Raw genomic sequence first — 26,308 nt, 5'->3', positions numbered from 1 at the left:
AAAAATATTTGTTTAAGTACTGAGTGCTGATGGTACAATGGCTGGGGGACACTGCCTTGAAGATAAGAGGGAGCTAAATTAACATCAGCGGGTAGCATTAATAACCTCAAATGTTTTCCTGCTTGTTGTTGCCATTTTACCAACATTCATTCAGCTGCCTCATACTGTCAGGAATGTGAAAGGTCGTCAGGTGAACAGCTTATGAGGCTAATCTGCAACACTGTCAAGATTCAAAATCTACTTACGTCGAGAGCTTGGAAAGGAATTGTTGAGCTGCTCCATCACTTCCTCCAATCCCGTGCTTGTACCCTGGGTAGGACTCAGCAATTCATCCTCACCTGAAACAAGAGGTTCCCTTTATAATATACACAAAGATGCCTGTAGCCAATACCTTAGTGCGAAGAAATAACCTTGCAATGTACTTGTGTCAGTCACAGGATCAATATTATACACTTGCTTGCACTGTACGAGTTTATAATACATACCGACATAACTAAACAGGAATCTAGAGCAGCTGTAAATACAAGAAACTTATCAGCTACTTCAAGAATAAAAAGTATAATTGAATATTTTACAAATAAATAAATATGGGAGTAAATAAATAAAAGCTAGATAGGAGTTAAAACATACTGAGAGAGTCGGTCTTAGACGCAGTGACCAATTCTGTAGTTTAAGTGTTGCTGGCTTATGTTGTATACATGACGGTGAATTTTTCTGTAACCCGATAATACCACAGGCCTCGCCATGTGCTGTTGTACCTTCAGGCCTTACAGTATGCAACACAACTTTCATCTTTAACTGGCATCAGGTAATCTCCACATCAAACAGTAAGATTAATTTTAAGGCAAAACTTCTCAATCTACTATGAGTGATAACAGATGACTGCTAAATTTTAAGCCAGCAAACAATCCTTGGGTTCACGTAACTTTAGTAAACCATGAGGGTGGAATGTAGGGTCTTGCTAAAAGGCTGTCTCAGTTAGCAATGCTTTGCAATTCTTTTTGGAGATATTCAGTATTCTTTATTCTTTATATAATTCCCTCCTACACAGTCATTATTTGTACCTACTGTGATTGATATAACTTCTATTTTTGAAGAAAGATTAGGTGGAGTTTTTTGTTCAAGTGCATATTAGAATGACTCTATTCGAAAAGCAGGAAGAATCCAGAGAAAAGCAAAAGAGATGATGCCATAATTGAATTTTGAAGAGAGGCTGAGAAAGTTAAAGATATCCGCCTAGATTTTCAACAGATTTCCTGATCTACTGCTGTCATTTTGGCAGAAAACCGTCGACATGCTCCATAAAATGGCACAAATGGTTAAAAATAGCCACTTCAACCTGAGATTCCACTGAAGTTATAGCAGATTGAGGGAATTGCCATGGAATTTCAGGGCCATTATCATCATGAGAAAGAAGAAAAAGGGAGCACAGATTTTAAAATAATGCAGGTAATAATAAAAAAAATAAACAAGGTGAATTGCTAGGGCTAGGACAGAAGAGCCATGAGACCAAACTACGCATTGGATAAGGAAGTCCTTGCTCACATCAGAAGCCAGCTAAAGAGAATAAATATTTGCCTTTATATAGAGCCTTATCATGTGTCCCATAAATGTCTCAATGTGCTTCATATACAATGAATTATTTTAAGTGCAGTGTTGGTTATGTAGATAAACACAGCAACTATTCTACACACAGAAAGATCCTGAAACAACAACATGAATGACCAGTTAATCTGTTTTTTGTTGCGTTACTTATGAAATTTTTGTAAACTTTGGCTTCACTGAAATGTTCAAAACAGTCCTATGACTAAACATTCCTCCATGTATTATATTTATCCTGTGAACATAAAACCAAGCAGGAATACTGAAATCCATGCAGCATATCTAGCCATTTCTTCAGTAATGTGTAGAGAGATATGGGCCTGGGACAGGAAAAGGGATAAAAAGTGGCCAGATTTACAATGAAAACAGACCTGGTTAATAAGAACATAAGAAATAGGAACAGGAGTAGGACATATGGCCCCTCGAGCCTGCTCCGCCACTCAATAAGATCATGGCTGATCTGATCATGGACTCAGCTCCACTTCCCCGCCCGCTCCCCATAACCCGTTATCCCCATACCGTTCAAGAAACTGTCTATTTCTGTCTTAAATTTATTCAATGTCCCAGTTTCCACAGCCCTCTGAGGCAGCGAATTCCACAATTTACAACCCTCAGAGAAGAAATTTCTCCTCATCTCTGTTTTAAATGGGCGGCCCCTTATTCTAAGACCGTGCCCTCTAGTTCTAGTCTCCCCCATCAGTGGAAACATCCTCTCTGCATCCACCTTGTCAAGCCCCCTCATAATCTTATACGTTTCGATAAGATAACCTGAATTCTGATGAATAGAGGCCCAACGTACTCAACCTTTCCTCATAAGTCAACCCGCTCATCCCCGGAATCAATCTCTGAAAACTGCCTCCAAAGCAAGTATATCCTTTCTTAAATATGGAAACCAAAACTGCACGCAGTATTCCAGGTGTGGCCTCACCAATACTGTATATAGCTGTAGCAAGACGTCCCTGCTTGTATACTCCATCCCCTTTGCAATAAAGGCCAAGATAACATTGGTCTTCCTGATCATGTGCTGTACCTGCATACTATCCTTTTGTGTTTCGGCACAAGTACCCCCAAGTCCCGCTGTCTATCATCAGCAAACTTGGCTACTTTAAACTCGGTCCCTTCTTCCAAATTGTTAATATAGATTGTAAATAGTTGGGGTCCCAGCACTGATCCCTGCGGCACCCCACTAGTTACTGGTTGCCAACCAGAGAATGAACCATTTATCCTGACTCTCTGTTCTCTGTTAGTTAGCCAATCCTCTATCCATGCTAATATATTACCCCAACCCTGTGAACTTTTATCTTGTGCAGTAACCTCTTATGTGGCACCTTGTCAAATGCCTTCTGGAAGTCCAAATACACCACATCTACTGGTTCCCCCTTATCCACCCTGTTCGTTACATCCTCAAAGAACTCCAGCAAATTTGTCAAACATGACTTCCTCTTCTTAGATCCATGCTGACTCTGCCTGACCGAATTTTGCTTTTCCAAATGTCCGGCTACTGCTTCTTTAATAATGGACTCCAACATTTTACCAACTACAGATATTAGGCTAACTGGTCTATAGTTCCCTGCATTTGGTCTGCCTCCTTTTTTAAATAGGGGTGTTACATTTGCAATTTTCCAATCTGCTGGGACCTCCCCAGAATCCAGGGAAATTTGGTAAATTACAACCAATGCATCCACAATCCCTGCCGCTACTTCTGTTAAGACCCTAGGATGCAAGTCATTAGGTCCAGGGGATTTATCTGCCTTTAGTCCCATTATCTTACTGATAATACTATAGGTCAAAGTTATTTCTTTGTTTCCAACAAAATATCCAGTGTAGGCAAAAGGAAAGAAATCACTGCAGCAGTTGGTCACTATCTGCTTTTTGGCAGCTCTGCACTGCAAGAATAGGCAGCACCCAAACAGGAGGAATTTCTGACACAGGAATAGATTGGAATAAAAAGATGAAACCAGCAGTAAGGACATTGCCCACTGAAAGGCTGAGAGGAATGAGGAACATCTTAAAGGTGGGAAAAATGGCTGAGATATGTTGTGGAGATCTACAACATGTCTTATGGCCAGTGCTCACTGGTATGGAGACAAGTCTGAGGAGGGGAGGAGGAGCTCAGGCTGGGGCCATTGGAGGGAGCAGCGTGTGGTGGCCCGGCCCGGAAATCGGAGCGGTCCCGGCCTGCAAGACCATCAGCAGGCTGGGGCCATTAGAGGGAGCAGCGTGTGGTGGCCCGGCCCGGAAATCGGAGTGGTCCCGGCCTGCAAGACCATCAGCAGGCTGGGGCCATTGGAGGGAGCAGCGTGTGGTGGCCCAGCCCGGAAATCGGAGCGGTCCCGGCCTGCAAGACCATCAGTAGGCTGGGGCCATTACAGGGAGCAGCGTGCAGTGGCATACCACTGTAGGGAGCAGCGTGTACTGCTGCAGGAGGGTGACAGCTGCAAAGCCAGGTCGCTGATTGCAGTGCGGGCAGGCACAGCAGGAGGGGCGAAGGAGCGGCAAGAGTCCAGAGAGGGAAGTGACCGGGGCCCAGGAGAGGTGTGAATCTGGGGCCCAGAAGAGGCCAGGGTCCAGGGGCAGCACGGACCAGCCCACACTGCGATATGTGCGCGCGCTCGGTCTGTGCAGCAGAGCTGGTCTCCGGTTAGTCTTGGGTAATCCTTGCCACTGGACCAAGACCTTGCTCTGTCAAGCCAGTGTGGTGACTGGTGTGCAACGGCCACCACACATAAAAAAAATTCAAGCACAGGCATCTTCCATCCTTCACGATGTAGTTCGGGATCTGGAATATTAGGTCCTTCATTGAAACACCTGTGAACTCATCCCTTTTTGGCGTGGAAGCAAGTCATCCTCGCTTCGAGGGACTGCCTGTGATGATGGAGACGAGTAATGATGCAGACTGCATTTTTTTTTACAAATGTATCTATAAAATAAGTAATACATTTTGGTACAATTTACAGATTACATGCAACTATTCTTTACAAGAGAAGCATACAAGTTCCCATAAATACCAGGGTATTCCAGATAAATCAAATCTTTACAAACTAGCTCCTTCAAAAAGGGTCGCTTTCACCACAACTGACATTAAAGTCAAGGCCCCGGCTGTCAAGTGAAATTAGGGCCCAAATAAAATATGCTGAATTGTTTCAATGTGAAAGGGTCAAATTGTGTTCAAAGAAGCCGCAGGATGGCTGATGAATGGAATAAAGTCACCTTGGCCATGTACAGGGATGGCCACAGGTTCAGTAGAGCAGCTTTGCACCCAAATATGCTGTTCCTCACCTTGGAGTGTCATTTACCATTATTAGATGCCTTTTTTTTTGGTTAGCTTCATGTCTGATAAGATCACCTTGTTTAAGCATCTCCAATTCATGCTCTGATAAATCTATAGTCACTTATAGGGTTTCTATTTGCCCAGTATGAAGTGTACATTATCTCTTCTTATGTACTGATCTCACTTACCCAAGACCAGAGAATTTAGGCACAGTTTGCAAGCAACAAGGCTTATAGCTCCTCAAATGTGCACAGGGGTAACTGCTGGAGTTTGACCAGTGAAAACTGTACAGGTAAGCAGGGAAGATCACTGGTATATTTCCTGTCAGATTATCTAGAGCCAGTTGGGAAAAATTCTCGCACCAAGTAATGTCTAGTAATGAATTCCATTAGCAAGCCAGACTGGCCCTGACATACAATCTGCCTGGCTCAGATATCAGACTACCAAGTCTGACAGTTCCAGCACCAGGTGTGGCTTCTTGCAGCCACTTTGGGCATTAGGCAGCTGTAAAGTGTGTGTCCAAGCCTTTTCAAATAATAATAACGTTTATATATAGCGCCTTTATCGTTGTAAAATGTCCCAAGGTGCATCACAGTAGTGTTACAAGACAAAACAGATAAATTTGACACTGAGCCACAAAAGAAAAAATTAAGGCAGGTTTACAGAGGTAGGTTTTAAGGATTATCTTAAAGGAGGAAAAAGAGGTAGAGAGGCGGAGAGGTTTAGGGAGGGAGTTCCAGAGCTTGGGGCCCAAACAGCTGAAGGCACGGCCACCGATGGTTGAGCAGTTATAATGAGGAATGTTTAAGAGGGCAGAATTTGAGGAGTGCAGACATCTTGTGGGGTTGTGAGGCTGAAAACGATTACAGAGATAGGGAGGGGCAAGGCCATGGAGTGATTTGTGAACAAGGATGAAAATTTTGAAACCGAGACAATGTCTAACTGGTAGCCACTGTAGGTCAGAAAGCACAGGGGAGATGGGTGATCGTGATTGGGTGCGAATTAGGACACGGGCTGCTGAGATTTGGATGACCTCAGGTTCACATAGTATAGAATGGTGGGAGGCCAGCCAGAAGTGAGTTGGAGTAGTCAAGTCTAGAGGTAAAGAAGGCATGAATGAGGGTTTCAGCAGCAGAAGAGCTGAGGCAGGGGCGGAGGCGGGCAATGTTATGGAAATGGAAAAAGGTGGTTTTAGTTATGCTGTGGATATGTAGCTGGAAAGTAATTTCAGGATCAAATATGACACCTTGGTTGGGAACAGTCTTGTTCACCCTGAGATTGATGCTAGGGAGAGGGATGGAGTCAATGGTTAGAGAACGTAGTTTGTGGCGGGGACCAAAGATAATGGCTTCGGTCTTCCCAATATTTAACTGGAGAACATTTCTGCTCATTTCGGACAAGTAATCTGACAATTTAGATACCAAGCAGGGATTGAGAGAAGTGGTGACGAGGTAGAGCTGGGTGTCATCAGCGTACATGTGGAAACTGACTCCGTGTTTTCGGATGATATCACCAAGGGGCAGCATATAGATGAGAAATAGGAGGGGGCCAAGGATAGATCCATGGGGTACACCAGAGGTAACGATGTAGGAGTGGGAAGAGAAACCATTGTACGAGATTTTCTGGCTATGATTAGATAGATAAGAATGGAACCTAACGAGTGCTGTCCCATCCAGCTGTAAGGTGGTAGAGAGGCGTTGGAGGAGGATGGAGTGGTCAACTGTGTCGAAGGCTGCAGACAGGTCCAGAAGGACGAGGAGGGATAGTTTACCTTTATCACACTCACAAAGGATGTCATTTGTGACTTTGATGAGAGCTGCTTCGGTACTGTGGCAGGGGCGAAAACCAGATTGAAGGGATTCAAACATTGAATTCATGGAAAGATGGTCAAAGATTTTGGAGCCGACAACACGTTCAAGTATTTTGAACAGGAAAGGGAGGTTGGAGATGGGGCTATAGCTAGCAAGCAAAGTTGGGTCAAGGGTTGCTTTTTTTAAGGAGAGGGGTGATGACAGCAGATTTGAAGGAGAAGGAACCAGTACCTGAAGAGAGAGAACATGGGTACAGTTGGTACAGGGAGCTCCTCATGAGCAGCATGGTAAGCAGCACCATTCTCCATACAATGTAGGCCACATAATGAGCGCATTTTAATACAAAAACAATTTGTTTTTAAAGTGCCAAGGCATTTTCTTTTAACCTTGATTATATTCATGAAAATAAGATTGACTAAAAAATACCAGATGCTAAGAGGCTTTAGAACTTATCAAGTAATAACATTCTAAAGTATAAGTTTACAATTGATAGGATGGCAACAAAATCTTAATTTATTTCATCTGCTACAACCGTGGTGCTGCAAGAAACTGGGAGAAGTTAAATGATAAACTGATTAAGATACTATTCCCACGGAAATCAAGAATGCACAACTGACAGAACTATGGCAAGTATTGTTAAATACCAACACATATGGGCTGTTTGAATCCAGTCCGCGAATCCCCAATTGCTCATCTGCCATATATCTTTACAGAGTGGAGACTGAGCTGACAGACAGATCCATCATGGTTCTTGGCAGTTTTAACAACCGAGTCTCTGTTTATAGCCGGATGTATCTGTATGGAACTTGGTGACAGCATATTGCTATTACAATTTACTAGAATATATCTTTCAAGGTATGTACTCTTTCAGTGTTTGTGTCAACTCCATAGAACATTTCAAGGGTGGGTTATCTGGCCATCGCTGACAGTTCCCAAAGATGTCTGAACACGGCAACATCTTACTGTACCAACACAGACTAATGTGGAGGGTCCCTCTGCTAGATTAATGCAGCAGCCTGGTGTCTCTGGCGAGACTCATAGGCCTGAACTTTAACCGTAGATGAGTTCTGTGCAGTGGTGGTGGTGGGGGGAGGGGGAGCTGATGTGAGATCAATGGTGGTCGGGGGAGCCAATGGTGGTTGGAAGGGGGAGCAGATGATGGTCGAGTGAAAGCAGATAGTAGTCGGGGGGTGGGGGTGGGGGGGGGGGGAAGGGGAGAGGCGGTCCAATGGTGGTCAGGGGGCGTGGGGGGAGGGTCCAATGCTGGTCGGGGAAGAACATTTTAACAGGCAAGAATGGCTGACAGATTTCATCTTTCATCCCATGCAAGTAAAAATGATTTGCTTTATGACTAATGATCATCTGAAAAACCTACAAATGTTCAATATTTCTCTTGTCTTCTTTCTTCTTACAAACTCAACATGGCGGCAGCACTGATTTCAGTCTATCATAAGGATTTGATGTCATTACTTCAAAAAATATGTTTTCTGTTACAACACAGAATTTTATGAAATGCAAATGCTTTCTACTAATGTACCATTTATCTGAAAGGTAGCTATGAAAGTAACTCTGGATCAAACCTGTATGTTTGTGTAACACACTTTGTAACCCATTAGACTAGGAAACTCACTAGCTTTCACTGAAACAGTGACTTTGTTAAGGGCGAAATGCATACACTCCCCCTCCACTAATGCCCACCCCCTCCCAATTAGGTAGGTCCAAGTATCATTTCTAACAACCTATCACCTGTACATATATAAATGCCAACAGGAATCGAAAGGAATCAAATCAATGGATACAGTTCATCAAGTACGTTGAACTACTTTTTAAGAAACTTGATTGAGTTATTTGATGAAGTAACGGAGAGGGTTGACGAGGATAGTGCAGTTGATGTTCTGTATGTGGATTTACAAAAAGCATTTGATAATGTACCAAATAGACTAGTTAGCAAAATTAAAGCCCATGGGATTGAAGGGATAGTGGCTGCATGGATACAAAATTGGCAAAGGGACAGAAAACGGAGAGTAGTGGTGAACATTAGTTTTTCAGACTGGAAGGAAGTGCACAGTGGTGTTCTCCAGGGATCGGTATTAGGACCACTGCTCTTTTTGATATATATTAATAACTTGGACTTGGGTATACAGGGCATAATTTCAAAGTTTGCAGATGATATGAAACTCTGAAATGTAGTAAACAATGGGAAGGATAGTAAAGATTTCAGCAGGATATAGACAGACTGGTGAAATGAGCAGACACATGACAGACGGAATTTAATACAGAAGTGTGAAGTGATTCATTTTTTGTAGGAATAATGAGGAGAGGCAATATAAACCACATGGCACAATTGTAAAGGGGGTGCAGGAATACAGAGACCTGGGGGTGTATGTACACAAGTCTTTGAAGGTGGCAGGACAAGTTGAGAAGGCTGTTTAAAAGGTATACGGGATAATTGGCTATATGAATGGAGGTATAGAGTACAAAAGGAAGGTAGTTATGCCTTTAAAAGAAACACTGGTTAGGTCCCAGCTGGAGTATTGTGGCCAATTCTGGGCATCACACTTCAGGAATGATGTGAAGATCTGAGAGAGAGTGCAGAGGAGATTTACTGGAATGGTACCAGGGATGAAAGTTACATGTTCTCCCTAGATCAGAGAAGTTAAAGAGAGATTTGATGGAGCTGTTCCAAATGATGAAGTTTTGATAGAGTAAATATGGAGAAACTGTTCCCAGTGGCAGAAGGGTCGGTAACCAGAGGACACAGATTTAAAGTAATTGGCAAAAAAAACAGATGATGTGAGTAAAAATAAATTACACAGCGAGTTATGATCTAAAATGCCTGAAAGGGTGATGGAAGCAGATTCAATAATAACTTTCAAAAGGGAATTGTATAAATGATTGCAGGGGAAAATTTAGCAATGCTATGGGGAAATAGCAGGGAGGTGGTAATAATTGGATAGCTCTTTCGAAGAGCCAACACAGCCACGATGGCCAAATGGCCACCTTCTGCGTAGTATCATTCTACGATTCTAACTAACGTTTTGTGCCACAAAGAATCCAAAACAAAGTAACCTTTATAAGCCCCTATAATCAGCTCGGGCTCCTTGTAATTTGGAATAATTTCAGCAGTTTTCTTCTTGATTTCTTAATAGGGGAGTGAATTCCTGTCATTTGGAGGCACAGTGGAGGCAGCAACGTGAGAGGCTTAGGGTGGGGTGAGGGGCTTGGGGTGGGGGTGAGGGGTCACGGTAGGGGGAGAAGGCAGCCGAATTGGAAGAGGGAAGGCAGAGTTGAGAGGGTTTGTAAGGTACAACAGCTACTGGGCGGGAGGGACAAGCAATTGGGCGGCTGGAAGGAAAGCATTTGCAATTGGGGGATTGGAGTAGAGGATGCAACAGCTGAGAAACCAGAAGGGAGGGACCAGAAATGAGGGGTGGAGGCACCAGCAAATGAGAGGTTGGTGGGAGGCACCAACAATTAGATCATCATGGAGACTGGAGAACATGGGGAAAACACAAACTGAAGAGCATCGGGCAGGGCAGCAGAGACTGAAGCATATTGTAGACTTGGACCTTTTAAATTACTGGTGGGGCAGGAAATATGTGCTTTGGTTGGATCCAGTACAAGAGCTGCACCAGAGGTTTGCAATGGATGCAGTTGACTCACACGCCATATGGTGAGTATCCCCCTGCATCAGGATATCAGGGGAGCTTAGTTCTTTTGCATAAAGATCAACTTTTTAAACTGAATCCTACTTAAGACCAACAGATTTAAATCATGGGTCCAGCTAAGGTTAGTTGTGATCAAGTTTGTTGTGAATTTCTCATTTTGCAGTGACGAGTCCGCTGACGGTAAATCAGTGTCAGAGCAGTGGTAGATATTCAAGGAGGAGATGGTGAGTGTTCAAAGCAAATATGTTCCCACAAAGAAAAAGGGTTGGACTCCCTGGAGGGTGGGGAAGAGTGGGGGAACGGAAGATAGACAGACAGAGCCTTTCACGGCCACCAGATTTCCCAAAGCGCTTTACAGCCAATGAAAAACTTTTTGAAGTGTAGTCATTGTTGTAATATAGGAAACGCAGCAACCAATTTGCGCAAAGGAAAAAAGGACAGCTTTTGTCAGGTACCGAGAGCTCAATACTGCAGAAAGCCGAGAGGAGTATAGAAAGTGCAGGGTGAAATTAAAAAAGGAAATTAGGAAAGCAAAGAGAGGGCATGAAAATAAATTGGCAAGTAAAATCAAGGAAAACCCAAAGATATTTTATAAATACATAACGAGCACGAGGAAAACTAATGAAAGAGTAGGGCCTATTGGAGACCAAAAAGGTAACCTGTGTGTGAAGCAGAAGACGCGGATATGGTTCTTAACAAATACTTTGCGTCTATCTTCACAGAAGAGGGGGACAATACAGACATTGTAGTTCAGGAGGAGGAGTGTGAAATATTAGATGAGCTAAACATAGTGAGAGAGGAAATATTAGAATCATAGCATGGTTACAGTGCAGGAGGCGGCCATTTGGCCCATCGAGCCTGTGCAAGCTCTCTGCAAGAGCACTTCAGCTAGTCCCACTCACCCTCTCTTTTCCTGTAGCCCTGCAATTCTTTTTCCTTCAGGTACTTATCCAATTCCCTTTTGAAAGCCACAATTGAATCTGCCTCCACCACCCTTTCAGGCAGTGAATTCCAGATCCTAACCACTCGCTGAGTAAAATAGCTTTTCCTCATGTCGCCTTTGGTTCTTCTGCAAAACACCTTAAATCACCGTCATCTGGTTCTCGAGCCTTCAGGGCATATTAAGGGATTTAGCATCTTTGAAACTAAATAAATCGCCAGGCCCAGATGAAATATATCCCAGGCTGTTAAGAGAAGCAAGGGAGGAAATCGCAGAGGCTCTGACCATCATTTTCGAATCCCCTCTGACTGCCATTTTCGAATCCCCTCTGACTGCAGGTGTGATGCCAGAGGACGGGAGCACTGCAAACATTGTACTGTTGTTTACAAAGGGAGAAAAGAATAGACTGAGTAATTACAGGCCAGTCAGCCAAACATCGGTGGTGGGCAAATTATTGGAAAAAATTCTGAGCAATAGTATGAATCATCATTTCGAAAGGCATGGATTAATCAAGGACAGTCAGCATGGATTTGTTAAGGGAAGGTCATGTGTGACTAACTTGATTGAACTTTTTGAGGAGGTAACAAGGAGGGCAGTGTGTTTGATTTATTCGACATGGATTTTAGCAAGGCTTTTGACAAGGTCCCACATGGAAGACGTGTCAGAAAAGTAAAAGCCCATGGGATCCAAGGGAAAGTGGCAAGTTGTATCCAAAATTGGCTAAGTGGCAAGAACCAAAGGGTAGTGGGTGTTTTTGCGACTAGAAGGTTGTTTCCAGTGGAGTTCGCAGGGCTTCGTACTAGTTTCTTGCTTTTTGAGGTTTATATCAAAGATTTAAACATTAATGTAAGGGGCGTGATTAAGGAGCTTGCAGATGATACAAAACATGGCCGTGTGGTTGATAGTGAGGAAGAAAGCTGTAGGCTGCAGGAAGATATCAATGGACTGGTCAGGTGGGCAGAAAAGTGTCAAATGGAATTCAATCCAGAGAGGTATGAGGTAATGCATTTGGGGATGGCTAACAAGGAAAGGGAATACACAATAAATGTGGAATAGAAGGACCTTGGAGTGCATGTCCGCAGATCCCTGAAGGTAGCAGGACAGGTTGAAGGTGGCTAAGAAGGCATTCGGGATTTTTAAAAATTTGTTCCGGGATGTGGGCATTGCTGGCAAGGCCAGCATTCATTGCCCATCCCTTTTCGCCTTTGAGAAGGTGGTGGTGAGCTGCCATCTTCAACCGCTGCAGTCCTTGTACCACCCACAGTGCAGTTCGGGAAGGAGTTCTAGGATTTTGACCCAGCGACGATGAAGGAATGGCAATATATTTCCAAGTCAGGATGTTGTGTAACTTAGAGGGGAACTTGCAGGTGATGGTGCTCCCATGCACCTGCTGCCCTTGTCCTTCTAGGTGGTAGAGGTCGCGGGTTTGGGAGGTTCCGCCGAAGAAGTCGTGGTGAGTTGCTGCAATGCATCTTATAGATGGTACACACTGCAGCCATGGTGTGCTTGTGATGGAGGAGGGAGTGAATGTTGAAGTTGGTGGATGGGGTGCTAATCAAGTGGGCTGCTTTGTCCTGGATAGTGTCAAGATTCTTGAGTGTTGTTGGAGGTGCACTCATCCAGTGGAGTTTATTCCATCACACTCCTGACTTGTGCCTTGTAGATGGTGGAAAGACTTTGGGGGAGTCAGGAGGTGAGACAGTTGCCGCAGAATACCCAGTCTTTGACCTGCTCTTTTTGCCACAGTATTTATGTGGCTGGTCCAGTTAAGTTTCTGGTCAAAGGCGACCCCCAGAATGTTGATGGTGGGGGATTTAGTGATCGTAATGCCATTGAATATCAAGGGGAGGTGGTTAGATTATTGCTTGTTGGAGATGGTCATTGCCTGGCACTTGTGTGATGTGAATGTTACTTGCCACTTATCAGCCCAAGCCTGAATGTCGTCCAAGTTGTGCTGCATGCGGTTATGGACTACTTCAGTTTCTGAGGAGTTGCAAATGGAACTGAACACTGTGCAATCATCAGTGAACATCCCCACTCCTGACCTTATGATGGAGGGAAGGTCATTGATGAAGCAGCTGAAGATGTTTGAGCCAAGGACACTGCCCTGAGGAACTCTTGCAGCAATGTCCTGGGCCTGGGATGATTGACCTCCAACAACCACAACCATCTTCCTTTTTGCTATGTATGACTCCAGCCAGTGGAAAATTTTCCCCCTGATTTACATTGGCTTCAATTTTACAAGGGATCAAATGCTGCCTTGATGTCAAGGACAGTTACTCTCACCTCACATTGGGAATTCAACTCTTTTGTCCATGTTTGGACCAAGGCTGTCATGAGGTTTGGAGTCGAGTGGAGCCTGGCGGAACTCAAACAGCGCATCGGTGAGCAGGTTATTGGTGAGTAAGTGTCCCTTGACAGCACTGTCGACGATTCCATCACTTTGCGGATGATTGAGAGTAGACTGATGGGGCGGTAGTTGGCTGGATTGGATTTGTCCTGCTTCTTGCGGACAGGACAGACCTGGGCAGTTTTGCACATTGTCAGACAGATGCTAGTGTTGTAGCTGTACTGGAACAGCTTGGCTAGAGGTGCGGCTAGTTCTGGAACACAAATCTTCAGCACGACAACCGGGATATTGTCGGGGCCCTTGTGTGGTGTGATTGTTATTTGCCATTTATCAGCCCAAGCCTGAATGTCGTCCAGGTTTTGCTGCAGGCAGACATGGACTGCTTCATTTTCTGAGGAGTTGCGAATGGAACTGGACATTGTACAATCTTCAGCAAGTATCCCCACTTCTAACCTTATGATGGAGGAAAGGTCATTGATAAAGCAGCTGAAGATGTTTGCTGTATCCAGTGTGCTCAGCCACTTCTTGATAACACGTGGAGTGAATTGAATTGGCTGATACTTTACTTTATTAGTCGAGGCACAGAATATAAGAGCAGGGAGGTTATGCTTGAACTGCATAAAACAATAGTTAGGCCAAAGCTAGAGTACTGCGCAGAATTCTGGTCATCACATTACAGGAAAGAGTGATTGTACTAGAGAAGGTACAGAGGGGAGATTTACGAGGATGTTGCCAGGACTGGAGGATTTTAGCTACGTGGGAAGATTGGATAGGTTGGGGTTGTTTTCCTTGGAGCATAGGAAGCTGAAGGGAGATTTAATTGAGGTGTATAAAATTATGAGGGGCCAAGATAGAGTGGATAGGAAGGACCTATTTCCTTTAGCAGCAGGGTCAATAACCAGGGGACATAGATTTAAATTAATTGGCAGAAGGATTAGAGGGGATTTAAGGAGAATTTATTTCACCCAGTGGGTAGTAGGGGGTCTGGAAATCACTGCCTGAAAGGATAGTAGATGCAGAAACCCTCATCGCATTTAAAAAGTACTTGGATATGCACTTAAAGTGCTGTAACCTAGAAGGCTATGGCTCAAAAGCTGGGAAGTGGGATTAGGCTGGATAGCTCTTTTTCAGCCGGCACAGACAGAATGGGCCCAATGGCCTCCTTCTGTGCTGTAAACCTCTATGATTCTATGACATCTGCTCTTTAAGTGAATGGAGATCAAGGGTCATTCCTTGATCACTTGTTTTTAGCAGGAACTCACACAGAGCAGTGTTTACTTTAACACTGCAGACCCGATTCTCCGATCCGCACTTCCTGCGAGGGCAGCACACTGGGAACGCGGCATCAGATAAAGTACAACTTCACTAGCACTGGATGTGGTATGTATTGTAAATCTACAGTTAATTATTTATAAAATCATTAATTACATCTACTGGCAGAAAATCAGCAGTGCAATACGATTTCCTGAGTTATTGATAGTAGTCCCTTATTTTAATCTTGCTCATTAATTTGAAATTGAAATTGGTCTCAACAAGGCTTCTCTGTCGTAAGTCCTCTCAGGCCTCACAAGTAATATGTCTGCATGCTGCATTTTTGGGGACAGGACTGCCTGTGTGAAGATATAATGATTCACTAAAACCTCAACTTAAAATAAAAAGACACATGTATTCTATTAACCATCAAGGGAATTACACATTACCTTGTGTCTAAGTGGTTGTGCATTGTTAGAGTTAACTGTTTGAAGGACCAGGAATGATTCCTCAGCAATATCTGGTATAATTTCTGTTCATCTTGATCTGGCCATAAATAACAGACATACAAGGGGCCAAAATTCAGGGTCTGGAAAAGGCCCGTTACCGCCATTTTGTGGCGCCCATGCAGCGGAAGTGAGTGGCCGCCGCGTTGCAGTGGATTGGCCGCAAATTCACCTCGGGGATTTTTCTGGCAGTCCCCGCTTCCGTCCTGGTTTCTTGTGTGAGAGCCACGGCAGCACGGCGGTCCTTCAATGGGAGGGCGCACTGCCGCCATGTTTTTTATGCCAGCTAACTTCCCAATTCGGCCGGACAATTACGCCCCGAGTTCGGCCGGGCCGCCAAGAGGCAGCCTGGCAAACCCTCTTGGGTGCCAGGCCGCTAGCCCGGCCAAAATCCTCCCTGGTGGCCCAGTGGCCAAACCTCAAGAAATGCTGCTTCTCTCCCCTTTAAATGAGGGGAGAGACATGGTGACGCACATGCGCACTGACGTCACCACCACTCCACTGTCCCGCCCCCACTTCCGCCCCTCACCAGCACTTACCGCTGCACTTGTGCCCCCATTATGACCGGCTTCTGGTCCGATCCGAAAAAAATGGCAAAGTGGAGAAAATCGATTGAACGACCGCCTCATCGCACCCGACAGCAAAAATATCAAAAAAAGGTGCGTGCGCCAGCTATTTTGGCAGGCCTGAATTGAGGCCCCAAAGAATGCCAAGTTGGTCTTGTGTACAGACTGCAGATGCTTTCTCTGCCATAGTGTATCAGAAATCTTTGCGAGCTTCTGAACGAAAGTAATCATATTTCCCAACATTGTAATTGCTCTGGATTAAGCACAGAAAGATATTTATCATTCTGCAAAACGATTGATCAATAATTTACAGTTCTTGTGCATAATAGTTTTACTCATTATTAATTTAAGTACTCTTGTTTGATGATGACATTATAGAATTCAATTTTTAAAATTTAATTTGGACCTTGTTAAAATCAAGCAGTCCAGCTTACTGTCATTTGATACATTGAGTGACAGGGATCGGTGACTTTGCCACTGGCCACAGTATTAATTTTAAACTCATTTTAATGTTTTTAAAAAATTGGTGCGAATGGGTCATGATAATTTTTCTTTCAGTTACAAATAATGATGATCAATATCTAGTAAATTATTTTCTGAGATCATTTCTGAATATCCTTTCCATCACAAAGCCTGCCTACTGTCATTATTTTAAAATAACATCACACCCCTCCGCCCATTTGCAGCTGAAACCCTCATGCATGCTTTTGTCAGCTCCAGACTTTGAAATGCTTATCTCAATAGAGTATTTTTAAAAGTTATGATGAACACAGATAACAATAAGACACAAACAGGTAGAAAGAGGAAGACTGAAAGAGTGAAAGACAAACTGAAAGACAGAGAACATAAGACAGAATGAATTAGATTGCGAGATACGAGTAGAGAAAGAAAGACTTGCACTTGTTCAGCACCTTTCATGAACTCAGGACATCCCAAAGTGTTTCACACCCAATGAAGTACTTCTGAAGTATAGTCACTGTTGTACTGTAGGAAATGCGCCAGCCGATATGTGCACAGCATCATTTCACAAACAGCAATGTGATAATGACTAGATAATCTGTCTTTAGGTGGTGGTTGAGGGAGGAATATTGGCCAGGACATGGGGAGAACTCCCCTGCTCTTCTTCAAAATAGTGCCATGGGATCTTTTACGTTCACCTGACAGGGCCTCATTTTACCATCTCATCCGAAAGACAGCACCTTTGACAGTGCAGCGCTCCCCCAGTACTACACTGTCAGAGTGTTGGCCTAGATTTTGTGAGATATAGTTATGAGGAGAGAAAGACAATTCTTTTTATTTTTGTCTGTGTACAATGTCATGGGACTTCAATTAATAATTTATCAGCTCGTAATAAATCCCTCCATGACCTTGCCCTATTCCACCTCAGCAATCTCCTACATCCTTATGCACTTGTATGCTCCACCGTGCTGCTCCTTGTCCCCTGCTCTCCCTATGGTGGCACCTTGCCCAGCTGCTACGCTCTTGTCCTCTGTTACTCCTTCCCTGGATCTCTCTGTCATGCCACTTCCCTTCTGCATTCAAAGAATTTCTCAAAATCCATCTTTGATCGTGCCTTCAACTTTGTACTCTACCCCCTTCCATTCCCCTTTTTTCTGCACTCCATCCACAGTTTTTCCTGAACAAGGTAAAGTGCTCAGAGATGCCATCCTCTCCATGAGAAGCACTGCAGAAATGTAAGTGGAAGGTGGGCAGTAGCAGAAAGGATTAGCATTGGATCAACCAACAGTACACTCCTTACTGGCAGTGAAGAGATATGTGGGAGTGCTGGGACATTTCTCCATAAATCACAAGAGGGATTAGGGAAAGGAGTCATTGCCTTGATTTAACATTTGCTTTCATTGGTACATTTCCATTCTTTATGTCCAAATACAGTGAATTATCACTTCCCAACCCCAGATGATGCAAAAGAATCGACATCAACATTGGGATGGAGCTGAGGGAGCCCTAAACCGTGGAGATAAAAGAAAAATGCAAATTTTATAAACTTGCAACAAACTCTAAATCATAACCAAGCCTTGTTTATGCTCTCCCTAACTAGAGGTGCAAAGAGACTATTGTTCTGTGAGACTTCAACCTGAGAACATAAAATTAAAACAAAAGAAACTCTAGGTGATTCTGCTGGTTAAATAACTTTTTAAGAAAGCTAGAAAAAATGAACAGAATTTCACTGACCAAACAGTAAACAACCTGTTACAATTTGATGTACTATTAATGGATTGAATATTATGCATCATATTAATTTCTTTGCAGGGTTTTTCCATACAAAAGCATATTTTCTCATGAAGGTCAGTGATCCACTTGCTGTTTTGCTTAGTCTGCTTTACTCGCGCAAAGAGTTATTAATACAAAAGAATATCATGACAAATAGCCAGAACAGAAATAATTAAAAATCCCATTATCTTAAGAGTCAGTGAAAATTAATTTCTCTAGATCAATGAACTTTAACACAAATTAAATATTAATTTTTGTGTGTTTGAAATTCGTGTCAATGGCGTGAAAATGGCATTTCTGAAGTTCGACATCACCTCCCCCAGGGCACAGTTTAATTCCTGCATAGGATTCTGATAACATAACTTTGCATAATCCAGGTTATAGGAGTGCAGTTTCAACATAGAAACATAGAAAGTAGGTGCAGGAGTAGGCCATTCGGCCCTTCGAATCTGCACCAACATTCAATATGATCACGGCTGATCATGCAACTTCAGTACACCATTCCTGCTTTCTCTCCATACCCCTTGATCTCTTTAGCTGTAAGGGCCACATCTAACTCCCTTTTGAAAATATCTAAAGAATTGGCCTCAACAACTTTCTGTGGTAGAGAATGCCACAGGTTCACAATTCTCTGAGTGAAGAAGTTTCTCCTCATCTCGGTCCTAAATGGCTTACCTCTTCTCCTTAGACTGTGATCCCTGGTTCTGGACTTCCCCAACATCGGGAACATTCTTCCTGCATCTAACCTGTCCAATCCCGTCAGAATGTTATATGTTTCTATGAGATCCCCTCTCATTCTTCGAGATTCCAGTGAATATAAGCCTAGTCGATCCAGTCTTTCTTCCTATGTCAGTCCTGCCCTCCCGGGAATCAGTCTGGTGAACCTTCGCTGCACTCCCTCAATATCAAGAATGTCCTTCCTCAGATTAGGAGACCAAAACTGTACACAATATTCAAGGTGTGGCCTCACCAAGGCCCTGTACAACTGCAGCAAGACCTCCCTGCTCCTATACTCAAATCGAAGGTTAGCTTCGATAAATGTTCCCCGCTAAAATAAAAGAAATGCTCTTCTTATACCAGCAGTGAGACCACAGCATGCTATCACATCAGCAAAACACCCTGCCCTTCCCAACCGTTAGATCTTTAAAAAAATCCATTCATGGGATGTGGGCGTCGCCAGCAAGGCCAGCATTTATGCCCATCCCTAATTGCTTGTGGTGAGCTGTCTTGTTGACTATAACTGAGTGGCTTGCTAGGGCAGTTCAGAGTCACATTGGTGTGGATCTGGAGTCACATATAGGCCAGACTGGGTAACGACAGCAGATTTCCTTCCCAAGAGGACATTAATGAAGCAGATGGTTTTTTACAATAATCTGCATCATTACATGCTTTTTATTCCAGATTTATTTAATTACTTGAACTTAAAATCCCCAGCTGCCATGGTGGGATTTGAACTCATGTCTCCGGATCATTAGACCAGGCCTCTGGATCACTAGTCCAGTAACATAACCACTATGCTACTGTACCAGCCAGACCAGCTTGTCAGTACAACTGCAGTGTCAACTTAGTGACTGACGGAGGCCAAGGCTTCCTTCCATTCACAGAAACGTTGCATGGTTTCACAACCGCTCCTCAAACTATTTTCACCCTCTTCACTCCTCCTTGCACTCCAGGTGAAACGTGAGCTGGGTGTAGAGCTGCATCTAGTCTTACATTCTCATGCAGACCTACAGCCCTTGAACTGACATGAGGAGCAGGACCTCCAAATGGTTGGTTCGGAGGAATTTAAAGGAGCGAGGCGGTGGCTTCATACCTGCCCAACGAGGTAGAGATTACCTTCAAATTCCACTTCTTACTAGCACTTTACACTCAATGACTAACAAGCTGCCACATCTGCTCCTCTGCTGCAAGGAACCATATTGGCCTTACTTCACTATGCATATCCATTAGCATATCCTATGCTAACACATGTTCCCCCTTTGTGCAGGGTTCTCCCAAGAGTAAGATGCTGGCAGAGGGAGGAGCAGGAAGTAGCCCCATCACGTGAATGCTGGTCAAACTCTCCAGTCCCTGCCAGCACCAGCAAAGAAACATCCACTTCGGGAGGGGGCATCAGATCGGAGGAGTCAGAAGGGAGTACCTGGTGAAGCACTGAGCACCAGCAAAGAGGAGCAAGTGGAGGTAGCGGCAGATGGAAAGTAACCGGAGGAATAGAGAGTTGGAGCCAGAGATTCAGCTCCGGAAGATCCATGGATTTGCCCTTACCAGAGCTGCATACCAGCAGAGGCTTTCTGCGTATTCCTTTGAAAGACTTTAGCATTTCCTGCATGGAATGTTGGAGAACATGCTTCAATATTGGTGTGGGCAAAGAAGCAGGGTTTCAGGAAGCTGCAGAGCTCCCCGGAGTGAGTGGAAAGTAGGGACGTTCCCAACATATGGGGCCCAAGCACTGATGCAGTTTTGCTCACCAACACTGAGTCTGCTGAATTGACACCTTGGTCGCCATTTTACAAGACGGTCTTAATTATGATGTACAGAGGGATTGACTTGATAGGACCTTCATGCTCTTTATTGGTGGCCAAGGGCTAGAGTCCACACAGATTCCTGGTCATCTGCAAGTGACAACCAGCAGCTGAGAAAGCAAGAGAGATGGATGAGACCATGAACTCTCTGGGTGATGGCCCATCCATCCATTTCAGCTGGCCGCTCAAAGGACTATAGAACAGGCAGAGAAGAGGCAAGAGCAGCCAGCAGGCACACATGCCAAGGTCCTGGGAGTAGTGACAGTGTCAGATCATGAGCCAGGAGAAACAGGACATTTATGACATGTGAGTTACAAGGTCTATACTGAGGAGTAGCACCATGACAGAACACTTGCTCCTCACACTGAGCAGTGCGAAGGAACAGGAGAGCAGCAAGTAGTAGACATAGAAACATAGAAAATAGGTGCAGGAGTAGGTCATTCGGCCCTTCGAGCCTGCACCACCATTCAATAAGATCATGGCTGATCATTCACCTCGGTATCCCTTTCCTGCTTTCTCTCCACACCCTTGAACCCTGTAGCCATAAGGGCAATATCTAACTCCCTGCTCAATATATCTAATGAATTGGCATCAACAACTCTCTACGGTAGGGAATTCCACAGGTTAACAACTCTCTCGAGTGAATAAGTTTCTCCTCATCTCAGTCCTAAATGGCTTACCCCTTATCCTTGGACTGTGTTCCCTGGTTCTGGACTTCCCCAACATCGGGAACATTCGTCCTGCATCTAACCTGTCCAGTCCTGTCAGAATTTTATATGTTTCTATGAGATCCCCTCTCATCCTTCTAAACTCCACTGAATACAGGCCCAGTCGATCCAGTCTCTTCTCATATGTCAGTCCGGCCATCCTGGGAATCAGTCTGGTGAACCTTCGCTGCACTCCCTCAAGAGCAAGAACGTCCTTCCTCAGATTAGGAGATGTAAATTGAACACAATACTCCAGGTGAGGCTGGCATGCAGGTTGCATTGAAGGTTGGCATGCAGGTGCAGCAGGCGGTTAAGAAAGCAAATGGCATGTTGGCCTTCATAGCGAGGGGATTTGAGTACAGGGGCAGGGAGGTGTTGCTACAGTTGTACAGGGCCTTGGTGAGGCCACACCTGGCGTGTTGTGTACAGTTTTGGTCTCCCAACTTGAGGAAGGACATTCTTGCTATTGAGGGAGTGCAGCGAAGGTTCACCAGACTGATTCCCGGGATGGCGGGACTGACATATCAAGAAAGACTGGATCAACTGGGCTTGTATTCACTGGCGTTCAGAAGAATGAGAGGGGATCTCATAGAAACATTAAAAATTCTGATGGGGTTAGACAGGTTAGATGCAGGAAGAATGTTCCCAATGTTGGGGAAGTCCAGAACCAGGGGTCACAGTCTAAGGATAAGGGGGAAGCCATTTAGGACCGAGATGAGGAGAAACTTCTTCACCCAGAAAGTGGTGAACCTGTGGAATGCTCTACCACAGAAAGTTGTTGAGGCCAATTCACTAAATATATTCAAAAAGGAGTTAGATGTAGTCCTTACTACTAGGGGGATCAAGGGGTATGGCGAGAAAGCAGGAATGGGGTACTGAAGTTGCATGTTCAGCCATGAACTCATTGAATGGCGGTGCAGGCTAGAAGGGCCGAATGGCCTACTCCTGCACCTATTTTCTATGTTTCTATGTTTCTCACCAAGGCCCTGTACAACTGCAGTAAGACCTCCCTGGCTCCTATACTCAAGTCCCCTAGCTATGTAGGTCACCATACCAATTGCCTTCTTCACCACCTGCTGTACTTGCATGCCAACTTTCAATGACTGATGTACCATGACACCCAGGTTTCGGTGCACCTTCCCTTTTGCTAATCTACCGCCATTCAGAAAATATTCTGCCTTTGTGTTTTTGCCCCCAAAGTGGATAACCTCACATTTATCCACATTATACTGCATCTGCCATGCATTTGCCCACTCACCTAACCTGTCCAAGTCACCCTGCAGTCTCTTAGCGTCCTCCTCACAGCTCACACCACCACACAGCTTAGTGTCATCTGCAAACTTGGAGATATTACACTCAATTCCTTCATCTAAATCATTAATGTATATTGTAAATAGCTGGGGTCCCAGCACTGAACCCTGCGGCACCCCACTAGTCACTGCCTGCCATTCTGAAAAGGGCCCGTTTATCCCGACTCTCTGCTTCCCGTCTGCCAACCAGTTCTCTATCCAATTCAGTACATTACCCCCAATACCATGTGCTTTAATTTTGCACTCCAATCTCTTGTGTGGGACCTTGTCAAAAGCCTTCTGAAAGTTCAAATACACCACATCCACTGGTTCTCCCTTGTCCACTCTACTAGTTACATCCTTAAAAATTCCAGAAGATTTGTCAAGCATGATTTCCCTTTCATAAATCCATGGTACTTGGACCGATCCTGTCACTGCTTTCCAAATGCGCTGCTATTTCATCTTTAATAATTGAGTCCAACATTTTCCCCACTTCTGATGTCAGGCTAACCGATCGAAAATTACCCGTTTTCTCTCCCTCCTTTTTTAAAAAGTGGTGTTATATTAGCTAGTCTCCAGTCCATAGGAACTGATCCAGTGTCGATAGACTGTTGGAAAATGATCACCAATGCATCCACTATTTCTAGGGCCACTTCCTTAAGTACTCTGGCATGCAGACTATCGGGCCCTGGAGATTTATCGGCCTTCAATCCCATCAATTTCCCTAACACAATTTCCCGCCTAATAAGGATTTCCTTCAGTTCCTCCTTTTCACTAGACCCTCGGTCCCCTAGTATTTCCGGAAGGTTATTTGTGTCTTCCTTCGTGAAGACAGAACCAAAGTATTTGTTCAACTGGTCTGCCATTTCTTTGTTCCCCATTATAATTTCACCTGAATCTGACTGCAAGGGACCTACGTTTGTCTTCACTAATCTTTTTCTCTTCACATATCTATAGAAGCTTTTGCAGTCAATTTTTACGTTCCGGCAAGCTTGCTCTCATACTCTATTTTTCCCCTCCTAATTAAACCCTTTGTCCTCCTCTGCTGAATTCTAAATTTCTCCCAGTCCTCAGGTTTGCTGCTTTTTCTGGCCAATTTATATGCCTCTTCCTTGGATTTAACACTATCCTTAATTTCCCTTGTTAGCCACAGTTGAGCCACCTTCCCCGTTTTATTTTACTCCAGACAGGGATGTACAATTGTTGAAGTTCATCCATGTGATCTTTAAATGCTTACCATTGCCTATCCACCTTCAATCCTTTAATTATCATTTGCCAGTCTATTCTAGCCAATTCATGTGTCATACCATCGAAGTTACCTTTCCTTAAGTTCAGGACCCCAGTCTCTGAATTAACTGTGTCACTCTCAATCTTAATAAAGAATTATGCCATATTATGGTCACTCTTCCCCAAGGGGCCTCGCACAAGAAGATTGCTAATTCCTCCTTTCTCATTACACATCACTCAGTCTAGGATGGCCAGCCTCTAGTTGGTTCCTCAAAATATTGGTCTAGAAAACCATCTCTAATACACTCCAGGAAATCCTCCTCCACTGTATTACTACCAGTTTGGTTAGCCGAATCTATATATAGATTAAAGTCGCCCATGATAACTGCTGTACGTTTATTGCACGCATCCCTAATTTCTTGTTTGATGCTGTCCCCAATCTCACGACTACAGTTTGTACACAACTCCCACTAACATTTTCTGCCCTTTGGTATTCCGCAGCTCCACCCATACAGATTCCACATCGTCCAAGCTAATGTCCTTCCTTACCATTGCGTTAATTTCCTCTTTAACCAGCAACGCTATCCCATCTCCTTTTCCTTTCTGTCTATCCTTCCTGAATGTTGAATATCCCTGGATGTTGAGTTCCCAGCCTTGGTCACCCTGGAGCCATGTCTCCATGATGCCAATTATATCATATTCATTTATTGCTGTCTGTGCAGTTAATTTGTCCACCTTATTATGAATACTTCTCACATTAAGGCACAGCGCCTTCAGGCTTGTCTTTTTAACACACTTTGCCCCTTTAGAATTTTGCTGTAATGTGGCCCTTTTTGATTTTTGCTTTGGGTTTCTCTGCCCTCCACTTTTACTTTTCTTCTTTCTATCTTTTGCTTCTGCCTCCATTCTACTTCCCTCTGTCTCCCTGCATAGTTTCCCATCTCTCTGCCATATTAGTATAACCCCTCCCCAACAGCACTAGCAAACACTCCCCCAGGACATTGGTTACGGTCCTGCCCAGGTGCAGACAGTCCGGTTTGTACTGGTCCCACCTCCGCCAGAACCGGTTCCAATGTCCCAGGAATTTGAATCCCTCCCTGCTGCACCACTCCTCAAGCCACATATTCATCTGCGCTATCCTGCGATTCCTACTCTGACTAGCACGTGGCACTGGTAGCAATCCTGAGATTACTACCTTTGAGGTCCTACTTTTTAATTTAACTCCTAGCTCCCTAAATTCAGCCTCGAGGACCTCATCCCGTTTTTTACCTATATTGTTGGTACCGATATGCACCAAGACAACTGGCTGTTCACCCTCCCCCTCCAAAATGTCCTGCAACCGCTCCGAAACATCCTTGACCCTTGCACCAGGAGGCTCGATTGCGGCTGCAGAAACGTTTATCTCTTCCCCTTACAATAGAATCCCGTACCACTATAGCTCTCCCACTCTTTTTCCTGCCCTCCTGTGCAGCAGAGCCACACAATAATAATAATTCTTTTGATTATAATAACCAAACTGTTTGAAGAAAAATTCACTTGACAGTTTGCAATTCTTGTTCTTGAAAGTCTAGCCAGCCAGTAATCAATCATTACTAGCGTATAAATCTCAAGCTTCTGAACCTATTTCTGTTGCCGCAGAAATATACTTGAATGAAACTCTTTTGCTAAGATTCAGTTGTTCGCAGTATAAGCACTAATATATTGAATGTGCCATTGCAGCTTATAGAATGATTCATTATACAAAATCTTAAAAATATAACTAAAATTAATTGCCTGCTGCCTGCCTCTTGCTGCATGCAGTCTACCATCTTTATGCTAACCCACACCAAGGAGTCGAAGTATCTTTTCCCATCTTCCCGGAACTTCCTGATCTCTTTTTCATATTGATGTTTCAAACACCTATTTTCCAGATAAAATTGGAGGGATGCAAAGGTCACTGGCACCAGCCACTTTGAGGGTGTGCTATGCTGATAATCACTTTATGCATATATATATATTTTTAAACACTCACTACAAGTAGTTCAGGGTTTAAACAGGTAACGTTTTAATATTTTGATCAAAGATCTATTTTGGCACAACTTATAATGAGCGGTTGCTGTTAGCCCTTTTGGGTGAGGCAACATTTTTCAAGTAGTCGCCTCAGTGCCGAAAACATATTGGGCCTAAAATTGAAAAAAAATCTCAGAATCTAAATGTTGTTCCCGGTTGGAGGCCAAGATTCACTGCATAGCTCATGGGGACCTGTATTCGAAGTATGTCAGAATCACGTGGAATAAGCTGAAATCACATGGGCCTGGACAACCAATGAAGATGCAGTATTCTCATTGATTAAAAATGGGAACTCCGTTTGTACAAGTTCCCATTAC

General features: G+C 44.0%; 1 protein-coding gene across 13 annotated transcripts in view; it reads right to left on the bottom strand.

Moving 5' to 3' along the window:
* Positions 1-26,308, bottom strand: part of dmd (dystrophin) — a 2,299,423-nt gene that overhangs the window by 22,913 nt on the left and 2,250,202 nt on the right. For all 13 annotated transcript variants that reach the window (XM_070893344.1, XM_070893337.1, XM_070893339.1 and 10 more), the window contains one exon: positions 246-338. In XM_070893344.1, coding sequence (XP_070749445.1) covers positions 246-338 — 93 coding nt within the window. The remainder of the gene's footprint in view (positions 1-245; positions 339-26,308) is intronic.

The sequence above is a fragment of the Pristiophorus japonicus genome, chromosome 11 (assembly GCF_044704955.1).
Source record: "Pristiophorus japonicus isolate sPriJap1 chromosome 11, sPriJap1.hap1, whole genome shotgun sequence".
Classification (NCBI taxonomy): Eukaryota; Metazoa; Chordata; class Chondrichthyes; family Pristiophoridae; genus Pristiophorus; species Pristiophorus japonicus.
Note: the sequence above shows the minus strand (reverse complement) of the source record. Positions and strands in the feature narration are given on the sequence as shown.